Below are 18,897 nucleotides of genomic sequence, written 5' to 3'. Positions count from 1 at the left end.
AGTATTTTGATACATTTATATGTATTCCATGCTATAAAAAGTTTATATAGTGTTTCTAATATGCATATATATATTTTAATGCTGTTAAAAAAATTTTGTAAAGTTTCTAATATGCATATATATATGTTCTAATGTTGTCAAAAATATTTTATAGTGTTTCTAATATGCATATATATGTTTTAATGCTTTCAAAAAAAATTATAGAATATCTAATATGAATATATATGTTCTAATATCGTAAAAAAAATTATTGTGTTTCATTAGACTTATATGTATCCTATTATTGTAAAAAAAAAAATATAGTGTTTTAATGTATAGATATGTGTTCTATGTTGTCAAAAAAAATCTATAGTATTTCAATATGCATATAATGAGTTTTATTGCTATAAAAACAAAATTCTATAGTGTTTTAATACACCTATATGAGTTCTATTGTTGTTAAAAAAAAATTATAGTGTTTCAATACATAGATATGTGTTTTATACTGACAAAAAAATTTCTGTAGTGTTTCAATATATATATATATATATATATGTGTGTGTGTGTGTGTGTGTGTGTGTGTGTGTGTGTGTGAGTTCTATTGTTGTAAAGAAAAAATTATAGTGTTTCAATGTTTAGATATGTGTTTTATGCTATCAAAACAAATTTTATAGTATTTCAATATGCATATGTGAGTTCTATTGTTGTCAAAAAAACATTCATAGTGTTTCAATACACTTATATGAGTTCTATTTCTGTCAAAAAAAAAGTAGTGTTTCAATGCATAGATATGTGTTCTATGTTGTCAAAAACAAAAAATATAGTGTTTCAATATGCATACATGAGTTTTATTGCTATCAAAAAAATTTCATAGTGTTTCAATACATTTATATGTATTTTATTATTGTGAAAAAAATTGTGCAGTGTTTCAATGTATAGATATGGGTTCTATGCTGTCAACAAAACAAAATCTGCAAAGTTTCAATACATAGACATATGTTTTATGTTATAAAAAAAAAATATGTAGTATTTTAATATGCATGTATGAGTTTTATTGTTGTCAATTTTTTTTCATAGTAGTTCAATACACTTATATGAGTTATATTTCTGTCAAAAAAATTTATAGTGTTTCAATGCATAGATATATGTTTTATGCTTTCAAAAAAATTCTTTTTAGTGTTTCAATATGCATATATGAGTTCTATTGTTGTCAAAAAAAAATTTGTAGTGTTTCAATATAGAGATATGTGTTATATGTTGTTTAAAAAGAAAGAATTTTACTGATATAATTTCATATGTTGACATGTATATTGATGCATAAAAGAAAAAATTATTTGTAATGTCTAATGTTGACCTGTACGTTGATACAGTGAAAAAAAATAATATAAGTACAAATATACATATGTATACATATGCAAAAAATATATATTATATATATACTTCAGCTATAAATTGCATGGTTGTCCTATATGTTGAAATAAGTAATATATATATATATATATATATATATATATATATTATGTGTATGTACACTTATAAGCTATGCATACTGATTTGATACGATTCATCATGTTGGTTGTTCACCTTTTTGGTTTCAAAAAATTGGCATGAACATCATGTGGTTTGTTAAAAAAAAACTACATATTTAGTTTTTATGTAATCATGGAAGATGAATTTAACCTAAAAAAAAAAGAAAATTTAATGATATTAGTTGATATAGAAAACTAGTTGATTAGTCGTATACATGAGCCTTAGTGGTCATGTATAATGTTTGGGACTCGTAAACTTAAAATTTATGAATGCTCTTAATTTCTTTTCCTATAGTGTGGACCTTGGAAAATAATTGTTTCATGTAAAAGCTTATTGTTAGGTGCAGTAAGGGCTCATAGTAAGGGCTCGTTGAGAGTGAAATGAGGTGTTTATACTAGTCTCGAGAGATGAATTATTTCTTACATTAGAAATTTTAGTGTGTTTTGTTGGGCAAGGTCATGAGTACGTGAAGGAAACGTTGAAAAACTAAAATTTTGCTAATAAATTTTAATTTAACATAAGCTAGATGCACATACTTTGATTACGCCCTGAAAGATGGGGTAACTTGTCACCTTGAATGATTCTTTATTCGTCTTGAGAGCAAGCTTACACCAACCCCATAAGATTATACTGAGTTGCCGACAAACTTCTTCTTAACTAGCAGTGACATATTTCTGTTGTGGGTTCCGCTTTGGTCACTAGGATGGACCAGTCCCCAACCACGGGGGCTTAGGGGATGATGACTCTTTTATTGAAGATCCAACTACGTATACTATCAGTAGTGCACTATAATTCAAGAAAAGAAACTCTTTTACGAAGGACTCTGGACCTTAGTGCTTGCAAACAGAGTTTTTGTGAGGTCTTAAAAAAATATCTAAATTACTCATGGTTGCCTATAGCAACATAAGGCAGTGGTGCCCTTGTGAAGATAATAATGTTATTGAAACCTCAGCTAATTGTTGTGTTCATTGATAAATAGCAAAAGATAAATCTAAATAATATATATATATATGTGCATGCATTTAAGGTCTGCATAGTTGGTTGAGTCACTTCTCGAGTTAGAGGTCTTATCAAGCCAAATCCTGTAGAGAGTCAGGTTTAAGTTTCATGCTTAGCCTTGGACTTTATTGTTATCTAGTTTGGCTTGGTAACCTACCCATGTCTGATATTGTGTAGTGGGTGGTCGTGTTTCTTGCTGGTACTTGTGGTTTGTCTCACCCCTACTTATTTTTTTTTCAAGTACTCACGAATAAGCGGACATGGCAGCGATAGATGCATTGAACTTGAGTATACCTAGAGTTGGATCGAGGATCCATTTCTTCCTAAGAATACTATGTGTTTTAGGGTTTTTATCAGAACTGTTATTAGATGTAAAATTTATAAAAAATCGGTAAGAGTTCACCCTTGAATTTTATAAACAATTAATGTATACATTAATGAAATGATTGTTTTGCTAAAACCATGGGTATGGCAGGCTGAGCCAGTGAGACCAAGTCTTCAATGGCAGCTGCGGTTTCTTAAAGTCATAGAAGGAAAAAAAAAGGTGGTAAATATTTTTAATTATTTAGAATTCTGTTTTCCGGTATAGTGGCAGTGGAGAACCTGTAACTTAAATATGATCATTTTCATGTGATTACATCATAATTTGATGGGAAAATGGTTATGTTAAATCCAGCTGTTTCTGCAAAACCAATCCCAACAGAAATCCAGTTTAGTGTTGCGTTAAAAGTTAAAAACATTAATTTCACATGACTCGTATTGGAGAGGGAAGAAGAGCTATCCTCTCAGCAGCAACTAGAGGTTGCCGCGTGCACCGTTTTGAGCCACGCCGGTGACGATTTCCACCCGTCACGTGAGTATGTAGTACTTTAATACACAAATCGTCCACGTTATGTGGTGAAGAATGAGCCAAGAAGGTTGTTCGGGCAGGGAAAAGAAAATATAAGCTACAATCGACTGTACTGTACTCTGTGATAGCAACCATTTTTGGTTGACGTTTTCATGATTTTTTTGTTAAATTATACGAATATAAATTTACACGGCTTGTTTGCTCTAAGGCGTGTTTTTGGATCGTTTATGATCTGTAAAACTATGCTGGAAGTGAGAGAAAGATGGGAAAAACATGGGTGAGAAAGAAAAAGTGCCAGATTTTTCAAGTATTCCTCCAAACTGGAGAAAAAATTTCTCATGAAAGATATTAAAACCCATGTAAAAGATTTCAGATTTCATGTTAGGAACACTTCTCTCATTTCTCAAAACCATTTTTTTTATGTTATGTAAATAAGTGAATTTTTCATAGATAGAAATTTTCATATGTAAAACTTTCTGTGTTTGTCTCTCTTCCAAACATAAAGCCTAAAAAAAATCAGCAGTTTACAAAACGTTAATATTTTGCGATGAAAAGCTTTATTTATTGGATTTCTGCTATAAAAAAACTTTTTTGGTTTTTTGCGATAAAAAGATTGGCGTAAGCTTTTATATGATGAATAGCGCTTCATGAAATGAATCATAAACGCATGGTGTGGGGTCCGATAGATCAGTTGAAAGTGACACGTGCGAGTTTACGATAAACGAGTGGTCTTTTGGGTTGGTGGGGTATTCACTTCTGGCATTTCAAGGAGTCCGGTCCTCCCTTTCCTTCCTGCCATTGTTTTTTTTTTTATTGAACCGAAACTTGTCCTGCATGACTGCAGTTACACCACGTCACACGTGGCTGTCATGAAGGTCTTTTGTTGCTTTCCGGGTTACAAGTGGCGACCGAAGGCGCACTCCAAACCAACATCATCTAATCCCCCACAGAGAAAAACCAAAGGGAAGGAGGAGATGGAGAACAAGACTGAGAATGGTCGTGGGCATGCAGTGACTGCAAAAGAAGAGGAAGAGGAAGAGAAGCAATGGAGGTTCAAGCCCAACAAGAAGCTCATGTTTGTGAACCAGCAGAGCATAAGAGGCGTCCTGGACGTCGTATCCTCAAATCTCAACGTTGAGGACGCGAGACCCGTCATCCCTCTGGGCCACGGCGACCCCTCGCCGTTCAAATCGTTCAAAACGACCACCACCGCCGAGGACGCAGTCATCGACTCCGTCCGCTCGGGCAAGTTCAATAGCTACCCCCCCAGCGTCGGCCTACTCCCTGCTCGAAGGTTGGTTTTGGTTCGTGGGAGCCAGCAAGCGCCACTTCAACTCACTCTCTCTCTCTCTCTCTTGTCATGTGATGCGTTGTTTTCGTTTTGTACTTGGGTTCTGAGTCCTGACGCCCATCTTCCTCTCCATTGCAAAGTTCTGTTTGCTCCTACTCAAAGCTGTTGTGGAACCCACATAAAGACCCTTTTCCTATTGATGTTTTGGGGTTTTTCTAATTTTTCATTTCTACAGAGAGATCTTTTTTTCATGGTTATGGTGTTATGTCTTGCTCGTTTCTTCTTCTTTCATCTGCTGCCTCTTACTTGGTTGGGGGATATTTTCAGGGCCGTTTCGGAGTATCTGTCTAAGGACCTCCCTTACAAGCTCTCCCCTGATGATGTCTTCCTCACGGTGGGGTGCTCCCAGGCCATCGAGGTCACCGTTCACGTCCTCGCCCGCCCCGGCGCCAACATCTTGCTGCCCAGGCCCGGCTTCCCCCTCTACGAAGCGAGGTGCGCCATCGGTGGCATCGAGGTCCGCCACTTCGACCTCCTTCCCGACCGGCATTGGGAGATCGACCTCGACGCTGTCGAGTCGCTCGCCGACGACAATACCGTCGCCATGGTCATCGTAAACCCGGTGAATCCTTGCGGCAATGTCTTCTCTCGACAGCATTTGGAGAAGGTATGCAGCTTCCCACTCTTTTCCCGACTACTCTGTCTTGGAGTTCCCCAATTTCGTTCGTGATGAATTTTTCCATTTTGGGTGTCGTTGATCTTTTTAGGTTGCTCATGTAGCGAGGAAACTGGGCATCGTTGTGATTGCGGATGAAGTCTATGCTCATCTGAATTTTGGAAGTAACCCCTTCGTTCCAATGGGAGCATTTGGATCCGTTGTTCCCGTGATTACCGTGGGTTCGATATCGAAGAGATGGGTGGTGCCCGGTTGGAGACTTGGGTGGCTTGTAACATGTGATCCGAATGGTGTTCTGAGGCAAAACAAGGTTGGTTACTATCACTATCTGCCTTTTTGGTGATTTAGCATCGACTCCCATTTGACGAAACAAGCCTGCTTTCACCATTGAATTTTGGACACAAGGATCATACTATAATTAGAACTCAACACATTTACACAATTGAGGAATTGTGATTCCTGTAAGAACCTTACTTGAAACTATTTAATTGGTTTGTGTTAAATATAAATAGTAATACTTTTTCTATAGCTTCTTTAAAATATAAAAAAGATGTGGTTAATTTTATGAAACTCAAACGTCCATTGGGTAATTCATCTAAAAAATATGTCTAAGCAAAGTGTTAAAATTTTGTCTTATCACAAGAACATTTGCACAATTATGTTCTTTTATAATTCATGAAACTTTTATGCTAAAGTTAATTTGTTATTTACTATTTATTTGTTTATTATGGTAATGTTCCAACTAATTTTGCCTTTCTATTTAGTGTATGATGTTCCTAAAACCTTTTACCTTTAGTACCACATATAATAGCCAAACTCTATAATTTTTTTTACCACAAAATTAAAAAGTTTATTTCTGATTACATGAATATTGTTTTAAGGTGAAAAAATTAGTTAGTTAATCTACTAGTGTCATAGTGAGACAATTTTGGCTCTTTTAACTTATGCATTCTAAAAGCTTTTTATCAAACGCTTCTTAGTTCCTTCTCAGATTACGCTGGTAGGCATAGAAAACCATCACTTCTTGCATTGCTTCTCGATTTCACTTCCTTCTTTGGCAACTTTGATCTGTCCTGGCCTTTATCGTGTTGTGGTTTATGCCATCACTACCATATGTTATAGAACCTGCTTGATTGGAAGGGAGTGATAACTGGTTACATTACTTTGTTATAGATGTATTTCAGTGATGTGGCTCATCACTCCTTGGAGTGATACAAAATGTAGCTTGATTGTGAAATGATACCTTTTCCTCTCTAACTACATCCCGTTCCATTTTACTTTCAGATTGTTGATTGCATAAAGAGCTACCTCAACGTGTCCTCTGATCCGGCAACCATAATGCAGGTTTACACCTCATGTTTATCCTAAGTCTTTTGTTTTGTGTGTCCACATGCTTATTCTTATTGTTAAATTTTTATCTTTTATATGTTTAGTTGTACATAACAGTGATTCATGGTCTATATCATTGTTCAATAAATGTTTTCTTTGCTGATAAATATTTTTGTTCCACTTATCAATAAATATATTCCAATTTAGCTTCTTGAGGTTTTTTATTATTTGATACATGCATGTTGATTGTCATTGCATACATCAGATTTTTCTGTTGGGAAATTTCAACTAAAGTATTTTTATGTACTAATTTAAAGGAAACTGTGTAGAGCTTTACAACTCAAACATTTGTCTAAACTTGGAATTCCTGAGTCTGTACTGTTTGCAATCTTATAAGTCAAAGAGGGTTTATTTGCATTGGAATCAACTGAATTGATCACTGAGACAACTTTCAGAACTTGAAGCCATATAATTGAATTTCATATTGGTTCAATGTTGTGGAATGTCACTGCCTGGGATTTTATTTTTCCCCCACATCAATATCTGTCATAGTTTTTGTCTGTGAAGCAAATTTTTTCATTTGACATTCTTGAAACTCGTATCTGTAGGAACCATAATTTTAAAATATCTACTTCACAAAGATGGAATTTCCATAGAATGTTACCAGATCTTGTTTTAAAAACTTGGATTTTTAAGCATACTATTTTGGGAGAAAAGGACATAAGTTTTAGTAAATAAATACAGGAGGTACTGTGAGGAATCGAATTGAGAATCATAACTCCCATCAAATCAAACATTGATAGAAGAATTCTGAAAAGCGAATATGGTAACTTAAGATTGTTATATAAGGATGCAACAGTTTCTTTGATCTTATCAGAGACTGTGATTCTGATGCAGTCCACTAAGTTGTATTATGGTTTACTTTTTTGGATATTTTTTCAAGCTTATGGATTGTCTTCTAAGAGGTTCTGTTTACTGAAAGTTGTCTGTGATTAACTGGTTTCTGGATTTCTATAACATTTGTTTAATTTTGTTCGATAAATTTTCAGTTTAGGGCTTCCATTTTCCTGTTCCTTGCAATCCACTGGAACATTTGATTATACAGAACAGAAGAAGACTCTTGTATTATTCTTAATATTATTGGGGATCACCTCTTTTAATCTTGTTTCTAATGCTGCTGATTTGCCATCATTATGATTGTTATTAGTGGAATTACTTGTGTAGAGAAGGTAGTAACAACAATATCTTATTGTTGCAAGTACTCTTGTTTGTACCAATCCTAGGGCTACAACTACTCGATGGAATATTCAACATATCCTATTTACTAGCTTTGTTGGCCAAAGTTAGGTGAACCTCCTTATTAGACTGTTGAAAAAACATTCTTTCTTCCTTATTAAACTTGTGAAGAAACATTCTTTCTTCATACATGAACCTTACAACTTCCTTTTTACTGTAAAGCATATCTAAAAACTAAATGGAACATCCCAAAAGGACATCAATGTTTGTATCCAGATTTTCTTAAATATATGCAAACTAAAGGGTATGTTACGCCATGTTGTTTGTGGTTCTTTATGTGTGTGTGTGTGTGTGTGTGTGTGTGTGTGTGTGCCCGCCCGCGCGCGTGCGTGTATGTTCAAACACATTGCCCTTGTGCATTTGTGTTATTGTGAAAAAATAATTTGAAACTTTGTTTACAGTGTGCTAGTATGCATTATCCTTCAAAAATTTGTCAATCTTTTTCTTCAAATATGGATCAGTCACATGGTTGGTGATCCATTTGATACTCAGCATTTGGATATATACACTTGAATATTTTATTGCTGAGATTTATATTTTAAATTTTATATTCCCGTAAAATGCTATCTTGCATTTGAAATTCCTCGATGGAATGCATGTTAACTATTAAATTGATCATCATCAATACTTGTCTGTTATTCTTGAATGGCAAGATTTGTGATATTTACAAGAGCAGATACCATTAGTCCATTACAGTACAAGCATGTACATGTTCTTGTTGTTCCTTTTAATACAACAACAACACAACAACAACTACGCCTTCATCCCAAAACAATTGGGGTCGGCGATATGAACCAAAAAGAAAATCATTCTGGGTCTTCCACATGAATCCTTCTCCTCCAATCATTTCTATCCAATGCCATGTCCTCGGTGAGGTTCAAAGCATTCATATCCTTTCCTATCACCTCCATCCATGTCTTCCTAGGCCTACCCCGACCTCTTTTAACTAATATATTTTCCCATTTCTCCATCCTTCTAACTGGGGCATCATTAGGCCTTCGCCGAATATGTCCAAACCACCGTAAACGATTCTCTCTCATCTTATTTTCAATGGGTGCAACGCCTACCTTCTTACGTATCTCCTCGTTCCGAATCTTATCTTTTATTGTATTTCCACACATCCATCTCAGCATACGCATCTCAGCTACACTCATTTTTTGAATATGATGTCTCTTGGTAGCCCAACATTCCGTACCATATAATAAAGCGGGCCTAATAGTCGTCCTATAACACTTTCCCTTCAACCGCAATGGCATTCTATGATCGCACAATACTTTAGTTGCACTTTTCCATTTCATCCACCCAACCTTTATCCTATGATTTATATCTCCATCAATTTCTCCATACTTTTGAATGATAGATCACAAATATTTGAAACAATCATCCACCGGTACTTCTTGCTCACCAAGCTTCACTACACTCTCATCACTACTTCGTTGCTTACTAAACCGGCATTCCATGTATTCTGTCTTACTCTTACTCAACTTAAAACCTCTTGCTTCCAATGTCTGTCTCCATAATTCTAACTTAGCATTAACCCCAGTTCTAGACTCATCAATCAAAACAATATCATCAGCAAACAACATACACCACGGCACATTTTCTTGAATTGATCTCGTAAGCTCATCCATCACTATAGCAAATAGGAAAGGGCTTAAAGCAGATCTTTGATGTAACCCAACCGTTATAGGAAAATTGGTTGTCACCCCTCCACAAGTGCGGACATTGGTTACTACTCCTTCATACATATCCTTAATTATACTAATGTACTTGAGAGAAACACTTTTCTTCATCATTGTCCACCAGAGAACGTCCCTAGGTACTCTATCGTATGCCTTCTCCAAATCAATAAAAACCATATGCAAATCTTTGTTCCTCTCTCTATTTCTCTCAATAAGTTGTCTAAGAAGATGTATAGCTTTTATAGTTGATCTTCCAGGCATAAAACCAAATTGATTCTCCGATATCATGACAATCTTCCTCAACCTAGACTCAATCACCCTCTCCCAAAGTTTCATAGTATAACTCATGAGTTTTATACTACGATAGTTTGTGCAATCTTGTATATCACCCTTATTCTTATATAGAGGCACCAAAGTACTCTTCCTCCACTCATTAGGCATCTTATTTGTCCGCCAAATCTTGTTAAAAAGATTTGTCAACCATTCTAAACCTTTCTCTCCCAAGCATTTTCAAGCCTCGATAGGTATACCATCTGGGCCAACTGCCCTTCTTGATTTCATTTTCTTCAAAGCCTTTGCAATTTTTTTCTTTTGAATCTTGCGCATGAAGTCACGATTCATCTCATGAAAAGGAATTGACAAGTCTCCAAGATCTTGAGCATGACTTTCATTAAATAGCTTATCAAACTAATCTTTCCATCTCTCCTTAATCTCCTCATCTTTGACTAAAACCCTTTGCGTTTCATCTTTGATACATCTAACCATACTCAGATCCCTCGATTTCTTATCTCTCATCTTTGCAAGCCTATAAATATCCTTCTCGCCCTCTTTGGTATCCAACTTGTCATAAACCTTCTTATATATCTTATCCCTCGCGTTCCGAACTACTTTTTTAGCTTCCTTCTTTGCTATCATATACTTCTTCAAATTCTCATTATCCTGACTCTTACTTAGATTTCTATAACACTCTCTTTTAACCTTAATAGCTAATTTGACATCCTCATTCCACCACGATGTATCCTTACCTAGCGGTGCACCGCCTTTAGACTCACCCAATACCTCCTTAGCCACCTTTCTCATGCCACCCGCTATCTTATTCCACATTGATTTTGAATCCTCCTCGAGACACCAATCAGCTTCCTTAACTACCTTCTTTACAAACATTCCTTGTTTAGCTCCTTTCAGTGCCCACCACTTAATTCTAGGATCTATCATATGTCTATCCCTTGTGTGGCATTGTCTAATTCTAAGATCTAAAATTAAGACTCTATGTAAATAATGCCCAAGGAAAATTGTAAATAATGTTTTTTTTCTTCGTTTGAGATCATTGCAGCCCCTTTTATATAGAAGAGTATAATATGGGCCTTAAAATAACCGCCTATTGTCCTGTGAACTTCAAGTAATGACAAGGACTCTATTGAGGTTGATCTAGGCCTATGACCGGCCTAGTTTTCTACAATTAGAAGCACTGCACATTGTTGCTGTGCTTGGAGTATGGTTAGAGACTGGTATGTGTAAAGTATATGAGAAGGAAAATTCAATGGTTGTTTCTTGAGATGGTTCAAGGGATGACTTTAAAAGAGATGGATACAATATTTTAGTTTCTTAGAGGCAATATATTATAGACTATAGCAGCAGCTGGAGGCATAATTATGAACTATGTCACATGGATACGGCTGAGGATACAGGGATACAACCATTTTTATGAAGTTTCCAACATGACCTGCATATAAGGAGATATGGAGAGGGAGTCAAAACTGGAGTATGTTTAGGGCATAAATTATAGAGTTGCAGAGTATTTATGTAAATACAACTTGAAAGAGAAAAACATAAAAAATTGTAAAAAGAGAACTAAGAGTAATTAATTACCAGAAAGTTTCCTTTTAAATTTTACAATATATGAATTGTTTTTTTCCCAATGGCAATAGAAGATGCTGGGATCTATGAATATAGAAGTTTCTAGCATGCCACCTAATGAAATTCTTGCTCCTTTTTCACCATGTAAATTATATAAATTTCTGATCTTATCATGATTCAAATTTAAAAAAAAATAAAATTTGTCCCTACATCAAATCAAGTGCTCCACATAATAAAACCAGTGGCCTAGATTCTTACCTACTGTACAGTGTCATTTAATTCATCGATGCTATTCTGAATCTCATTAACTTCAGTCTTCTAGACTACATGACATCCAAGGTTATCAACGTTCTTACTGGTCAAGTTGGTTCATGTACGTTGGTGCTTCAGGACATGGATACATTGAAAAGGTTCTACATCAGATGAGACAGAAATTGTTAGGGGTGAGAGTTTACATGTTTTGTTGGACAATGATTTTGAAGCTAGGGAAATAAAATTTTAGTCTAGATGCATTTGTTATTCAGGTCAAAATGATATGATCTTTTAGTTTGTAGCTCTTAAACTTTAGGTCAAGGCTGTCTTTTTTTTTTTTTGCGCGTGTATGTGTTTTTGACAAACCACTGAAATGGTACATTCATTAATGAAGATGAGCAAGTTGGACTTTGATTTTTTATTGCACTTGTGTATGTGAGAAGATGATATGAATGTATGGATCTAGCAATGATGGTTCATGGCTTAGGGAGCTTACTAAAATTACCTTTTCTAGGTGATGATTATATTGGCTGCATCCAGTAAAGAGAAATCTTTTTGTTACTATCTTTTTCTTGGAGGTTGATGTTTTCCTGTTACTTGATGATCCTGATAAGTATTCAATTTACCAGGCTGCAATTCCTAAAATTATTGAAGAAACAAGCAAGGATTTCTTTAACCAGACAGTCCAGCTATTAAAATTAGCAGCGGATATGTGCTTTGAAGCTATCCTGAAAATTGATTGCATTTATTGTCCACACAAACCTGAAGGATCAATGTTTGTAATGGTAAAAGCTGATTTTCCTTCAGGTTATTTGTTTCAAATGAAAACCATAAAAAAAATTTGTAATTTTTCTGTATGGCAGGTGAAGCTAGATACCCGTCATTTAGAGAACATACAAGATGATATGGATTTCTGTTCCAAATTTGCCAGAGAAGAATCGGTGATTGTATTGCCAGGTAACACTTAAAAAGATCATTCTTGGTTCTCTATTGGTTGCATATTATTGCCCTAGGCTACAAAAATAGATTTTGCAGGTAGTGCACTGGGTATGAGAGGATGGCTTCGGATCACCTTCGCCGTAGATCCTCCACTTCTGGAGGATGGACTTGCAAGGATGCATGCTTTCTGTCAGCGGCATAGGAAAAAATAAGGGAGAGCGGTGTCCTCTTGAATGGGGTGGCTAGGAGAAGTTCAACGGCTTGTTGCATCTCTCTCAAGCCAACAATGTTGTGATGTAGACATCAGGGATTGCTTGAGCTCATACTAGCCCCTTCAGCTGCTTCCTTCTTTATTGTCTGATATATAAACCTAGAAAAGTGAGATCATTAACTTCTCTTCTAAAGGAATGACTTATCGAATTATCAGTATTATAGATCCCTTTTCTTGCCCAAGTTTCTTATTCTTATGCCCTTCATGTTGCATTTCATCAGGCCTTAATGATATTTTATCCTTTATGTATTTATATCTTTTTTCGTGTTATACATAAAAATTGTGATGCATATTTACATCTATATTAAATTGGGCATTCCGTGATATCCAATCCATATATGGTATGGCATGAGGCACCTTGCCACTGATTGGTCAATTAAACAGTATTCTGCTTGTTCATGATTGCAGCAGTTATATTGGATAAAAGATGTTGAACCTGCATATTGTTGTAACTTTGCCCATCTCAAAGAATCAACATTGTTTCATGATTGCAGCAGCAATAGTCACAATATTAAAATCCAATGCATTTGAAAATGTATAAATCGAAAGCTTGAGCTGATAGCAGTAATTGATAATGGAAAAGCCTTCTATTCTGATTTTCAAATTTTGACGTCGTTTTGCTGAGATCATATCTAGGATTCAGAACGTGCATTAAACATTTTTTCAGCATGTTCTATTTTAGAGAGTGGGAATTTATTACCTGTTGCGTGCTGTCACATATAAAGATCTAGTAGCTTTCTAATTCTTTTTCATCTGTTTGTCAATTCTAATAAACCCCTTTTTTTACAAGTGTCTTCAAGATTAATATAAGCTTTATTTTTAAATTCCTTTCGTAGTCATCCTATTAACTAAAATTTAGTTGGTAAAAACTGTTAAAGATTTATCTACAGGCTATAATCAACTAAAATTTCAGAAAAAATTTAGTTGGTAAAAGCTGTTTTCTGTAACTAAAAGGAAATATGCTTGCAGTAGTCATCTTAGAAAAAATATCCCATAAATTTTTGTCGCATGTATAAATGTGGCAGTTTTTTTTTTGTGTTTTGCTAGGCCAAGGGAAAACCCTCTCATCACCGACTGCACATTGGCAGGTTTCTTTTTGCTCCAGCAGATGATGGGTGATCACATTAATTGGCAGCACCACCACAGTTCTCTGCTTGGCGATTGAATTGTGCACAATCATCGTATATCATTATTTTAACTAAGCGATTGTTATAAGTTGGGGATCAGTTGAATTGTCTTATTTGGATATCCCCTCTGACAACTTTTTCTGATAAATATCAAGGGCCTCTTAGGCCAACCTGAGATAACTTGAGTTAAATTATTTAAATGACAAAAATACCATGTTTTTAGACCAAAGGATGTATCCACCTCAAAAATACCCGAACCCATTAACGACTCAAAATGCAGCCCATAATGCAATAAACATACGGGTCTACAATCCTAGTCATACCCAGATGGTTGGGAGGCCGTTACGGGTTTGCTACTCCTGGAAATACGAACTATTTAAGTTTTGCGTTGCGAACCAATTTGTATTGCTTCTTCATTTGGGGGTGCTGCTTAATCAGCCAAATGGTTGATAGACAGAGTTCTCAGAAATAGCAATGCGTCGTCGTCCATCAGCAGAAAGCTAGTAATTTCTACTACTTCTTAACTAGCCAAAAGGAAGAGCCCCCTCACAATCCTGTTGTTTGATTGTACAAAATAAAATAAAGGAAACCCAATTTGTTGATAGATAGTGAGCTCAGAAACAGAAATACATGCATTTCACACCATCAGTGGACATACAAAGACAGTTGATCACTGCTTTCTGTCTGGTTCTTCCTCTGCAGTCTCAACTATAGCCAAGTCCCTGCTTTCAGCTTCACTTTGTGACTGGGAGCATTGCCGGTAAAACCGCAGTAGAACCACAAACACGAATGCTGCAGATATAAAAAAGAAAGAATTCCTTCACCATGTGCAGAATTGATCACGATTTAGTAGGACAGATGTGACGAAGTCTTTCTTTACTTTAGTTGATAATTCCAGGCGTAATTTGGACTATATTCGATTCATAAACATTACCAGCAAAAAAACGTGTTTTCATGCTCGAGAGATTCCAAAAGATTGTAGCTGCAGATGTTGCAAGAATTCTTTTATGGGCACATCCTGACCAAGTTTCCAGCATCCATGATCTGAAGTGCCCCACTGATGGATACAGAAAATAACAAGACATCAGCTCCACTTCTCAATCATGTAGAATACGCATGTGAATCAAGACAGAGAGATGTAATAGCTAACCTTGTCTGTGAAACTGCAGTGCATGACACGAGTACATTTTGGGGACAGTAAAGCTCAAGAAAAACCCTGCACTCATTTCATTACAGTTATGATGTATGAGATACAGTTTGACTTGACTAAGGTAGAAATGTTTCAGCACATAATAGACATGTTAAAGGATTCACAGCAAGTATGTTGAGTGCTACCTGTTGCAAGAAGCCTCCAGAAGGACAGAAGGTGGCCATATTCAGATGCAATAAACAGCACAGGGGCAACCTGCGAGAAGTAGGGATCTTACTAAGGTTAATATTTTTCTCATCTTTCTTTAGTACGGTTTGATAGGGGATCACAGTCATAGAGCTATGCTAGTTCATTTCATATAACAATGAATGGCGACGAAGGGCTCCTCAGAAGATACTTGGAGGGCTCCGTGAAATCCTGCTCAGGTAGGATTTCCTCCCTCTGTTTTTTTGCTGATTGTAAGAATTTAATCTAATTTTGGAAAAGTATCCGCCTCTGGAAAGTCCTAGACTAAAATCATCCTTGAGAGTCACCGATGGATTTAATTTAATCTAATTCAGTACGGTTCATGATCAAGACCTTCAGAGTCACGGATGGATCGCCGGAAAACAGCTCTCTAGTCTTGGAGATGATCACGTTTAACATTGGGACAACCATTTGGATTGCGTAAATTATATCCTCTTGCCTTACCACCACCTTGTTTCTTGATTCGCTAGTAACATGATCATCATCTTTGTCCCTGTATATCAGAAAACTCATGAACAAAGCAAAGCAGCACAAAAGAAACAAAAGAAGAGAGAAGAAACCTCACTGCAAGGCAAGGCATCTATGTTCATCTCTACCTTCTGGGAAATGAATCGTAGAAGAATGCCGTGGCCAAGAAGAGCAGTGCCAGCTGAGACGCAACTGATACAACACTGAGATATGGCAGAAACAAAAAGACTGAAGTCCCTAAACTTAATAGAATTCCATAAAACACTTTATATCGGATAAAGATTGAAACCTGAAGCTGATGCCCCTTGTAAAGCCAGAAGCCAAGAAACAAAGAGACCCCAAACCAAACCAAAGACTAGACTTTGCTACATCCTTCCACATGATCATTTCGTAAAACCATTGCCCCACTGAATTGATGTCATAACTACCCATTTCGCTTTTGTACACTTCTGCAGCAACAACAGAAAAATGTCATCCATTCAGGGAAGGGGGAAAAGGGGGGGAAAACTAAAAAGGTCATTTGCAATCTTTGGATGAAACCAGAATCCTGCAAACCTTTCCTTTCGTGCGTGCGCTGCATCGATTTTTTCAGATTCTGACCTTCGTGAGCGTCGGCATCACCAAATTCCTTCTCTTCTTTCTCGACTGCAGCTGTTGCTGCCGTCGTCGTCCTTCTTGATGCACGCCTGCTGCTTCTTTGCGCTAGAGGAGAAGGACAACCACTGGGGCCACAACCATTCTTGCATTTCTTCGGCCTCACAGGAGGCAAATCGAGGAGCAGGTCATCAATACAGAGTCTGGAGGGTATGATCATGGAGGAGGAGGACAGCCTTTCTGTCCTGTGTCTTGGTTTGCCAAGTGCTCCTCCTCTTCTGCTTCTTCTGGCGGAAGAGGAAGGTGAAAGAATGACAGCGGCTGCTGGTGGTGGTGGAAGTTGTGGTTGTTGGGTGTGAGGGGATGCATCGGCGACTGGTGAGGTGGGAGAAAGAGAAACTTTGGGCGTGGAATGAGGGGTGGGAGGCACAACATCGACAAGATGGGATGGTGGTTGTTGGAGGCTGAGTTGGGAGGCACAGGATGTGCCCTTGCTTCTCAGAGCCGCAGCCGGCGACGTGCGCGGTGGAGTTGCCATTGTCCTCTCCATTTCAGACATCATCATCGCCGGAGAGAGAAGGTGGTTGGGGAGTGATAAGAGGAAAAAGCCCGTACAATATAGCCGTTACAGTGGCTTTCCTCCCCTGCTAGTTCAAAATTTTAAACAGATGTCCTGTTTCCAACGGGCAACTGACAAATGTTGCCGTCCGTTGTCTCAGAGGAGAGAGAGGGCGGATACGTGTCCGACTTATATGTGAGTCCCACAAAAATTTAACTAGCCATGCTTCGTAGGAGACAATAACACATCGTGCAATGTAGGTAGGGTTCGGAAATGAGACAAGGGTGGGATTTGTGTTCGGCTTGTAAAGAGCTCGTTGGAACTCGATGGAATTGGCTCGACAAGCCAAACCCTAATAAACGGGTACCCGGCCCGGTTTGACTCGTATCGTTAACTAGTTACAAATGTGTTCTATGTATATTTTATACCATAGTAAAAAAACGGTTGTAGTGTTTGTCTTGCAAGAAATAAGCTTAGAGTTTCAATTCATGTTGCTTACAACTTTGAAATAATGCAATTATTATGTAAATAAACCAGTTTGAACTTCAATCAATAGGTTTAGAGTGCAAATTTTATTATTTTAATTTAAAAATATAATTTATTTTGCAAAATGAGCCATCTCGAGCCCGGTCTTACCATGAGCTCGAGCTTGAGTCGCTCGCCACGATAAATGAGCCATGCTTGAATACCCTCACTTTGGTTTGCTCGGCTCGTTTACCAGCCGTAAATGTAGGAATGCAAATAAGGACATGGGTCAGGTCAGGCTTGACCCAAAACTGGATTTGATTTCTGAAGGGTGTGCCTGATTCCAAATTTGGACACAACTAGGATCTAACAATAAAGATTCGGATCCACATAGAAAATGAGTTCATGTGACCCTAAATCCACAAAAAGTGGGTTGGACCCATTGCTTTTCAAGTACCAAAAAAGGGTTGGGTCAAACCCAATTCTGATTTGAACCTGACCATATATTTTTATCCAGTTCTGATCTGGATCTGAATAAATCTGAATATATTTGTCTGGATCTGACCCAGATTCAGTTCTGTTGTTTCCCATCAGGTCTGTCAATGGGTTGGGTTTGTTCGGGGTACCTGACATTATCTGAACCCGAATCCTCAGGTATGAGCATAAACAGTGTTGATAGGTTGACCCAAACCTGACCCGGGCAATATATGGGTCGGGTTTAGGTTATGATTTTTGCCAGGTACTTGATCTGAGCTAGCATTTTTACTAAGCACCGAATCCAATCCAAGTGTTTAATATGTATTTCAAGTAAAAGTAAACTTCTTAAGTTATACAGATCTGGGTTAGAGATTTCATTTTCAGGTCCGGTTCGCATAACCTGCCTGAGGAGCATTCTTTTTTTAATGTGTTTTAGGAACTAATCTTTTCTTTGCATTGGTCTCCAAAAATCTTTTTGGGGCTGCAATTGATGGGCTATTTAAGTAATTACCAAGCAGAGGATGAATGCATTAATACATATCTAGAAAAAAGATATCTAAAATTTTAATGTTATGGGTATCTTGAATTTTGAACCCGCTTTGACCCGATCCAAAAATATTTTGGTGACCATACAATGGGTTTGTGGTGTGCTCTTTTATCAAGTCTAGTTTTGTAATTTTTTTTTGTTTTTTGTGTTGGCTTAGAATTTTATGTCCTTTGTCATATATATATATATATAGTAACTTTCTTCTGAGAATTGGGTACGAGAGTTTCAAGTGTATTAGGGATTAGGGTATTGAGGGCTCTATATCTAATTTATCATGGGCATAGAATTTTTTGCAAACCCGCAATGCACTATA

At 36.8% G+C, this 18,897-nt stretch overlaps 2 protein-coding genes across 3 annotated transcripts; one reads left to right on the top strand and one right to left on the bottom strand.

Moving 5' to 3' along the window:
- The first annotated feature begins 4,273 nt into the window (after positions 1-4,273).
- LOC149814598 (nicotianamine aminotransferase 1-like) lies at positions 4,274-13,133 on the top strand. Of its 2 annotated transcripts, XM_089989784.1 has the most exons (7): positions 4,274-4,652; positions 4,977-5,316; positions 5,417-5,635; positions 6,610-6,669; positions 12,371-12,526; positions 12,605-12,698; positions 12,777-13,133. In XM_089989784.1, the coding sequence occupies exons 1-7, from the start codon at positions 4,333-4,335 to the stop codon at positions 12,890-12,892; spliced, it is 1,305 nt and encodes a 434-aa protein (XP_089845910.1). In that variant the 5' UTR covers positions 4,274-4,332; the 3' UTR covers positions 12,893-13,133. The 2 variants fall into 2 exon arrangements, with proteins under 2 accessions (XP_089845910.1, XP_089845911.1); XM_089989785.1 differs by lacking the exon at positions 12,371-12,526 and having other exon boundaries at positions 4,275-4,652.
- A 1,525-nt stretch (positions 13,134-14,658) lies between these two features.
- Positions 14,659-16,432, bottom strand: LOC149814597 (reticulon-like protein B17). Its single transcript, XM_089990400.1, has 5 exons — positions 16,194-16,432; positions 15,808-16,034; positions 15,414-15,483; positions 15,229-15,294; positions 14,659-15,135 (listed from the first exon to the last, which is right to left on the bottom strand). Exons 1-5 carry the CDS (start codon positions 16,372-16,374, stop codon positions 14,960-14,962), a joined length of 720 nt encoding a protein of 239 aa, XP_089846526.1. The 5' UTR covers positions 16,375-16,432; the 3' UTR covers positions 14,659-14,959.
- Positions 16,433-18,897: the final 2,465 nt, after the last annotated feature.

The sequence above is a fragment of the Nuphar pumila genome, chromosome 15, assembly GCF_984573655.1.
Source record: "Nuphar pumila chromosome 15, dmNupPumi1.hap1.1, whole genome shotgun sequence".
Classification (NCBI taxonomy): Eukaryota; Viridiplantae; Streptophyta; class Magnoliopsida; order Nymphaeales; family Nymphaeaceae; genus Nuphar; species Nuphar pumila.
This window is presented reverse-complemented; position numbering and strand designations above follow the sequence as displayed.

Coding starts and splice junctions, on each gene's coding strand:
- LOC149814598 (XM_089989784.1), top strand. CDS start 4,333: ATGGAGAACAAGACTGAGAATGGTCGTGGGCATGCAGTGACTGCAAAA. Junction 12,527..12,604: donor AAGGATCAATGTTTGTAATG/GTAAAAGCTGAT, acceptor TCTGTATGGCAG/GTGAAGCTAGATACCCGTCA. Junction 12,699..12,776: donor ATCGGTGATTGTATTGCCAG/GTAACACTTAAA, acceptor TAGATTTTGCAG/GTAGTGCACTGGGTATGAGA.
- LOC149814597 (XM_089990400.1), bottom strand. CDS start 16,374: ATGGGTAGTTATGACATCAATTCAGTGGGGCAATGGTTTTACGAAATG. Junction 15,295..15,413: donor CTGGAGGCTTCTTGCAACAG/GTAGCACTCAAC, acceptor AAATGAGTGCAG/GGTTTTTCTTGAGCTTTACT. Junction 15,136..15,228: donor ACTGCAGTTTCACAGACAAG/GTTAGCTATTAC, acceptor TGTATCCATCAG/TGGGGCACTTCAGATCATGG.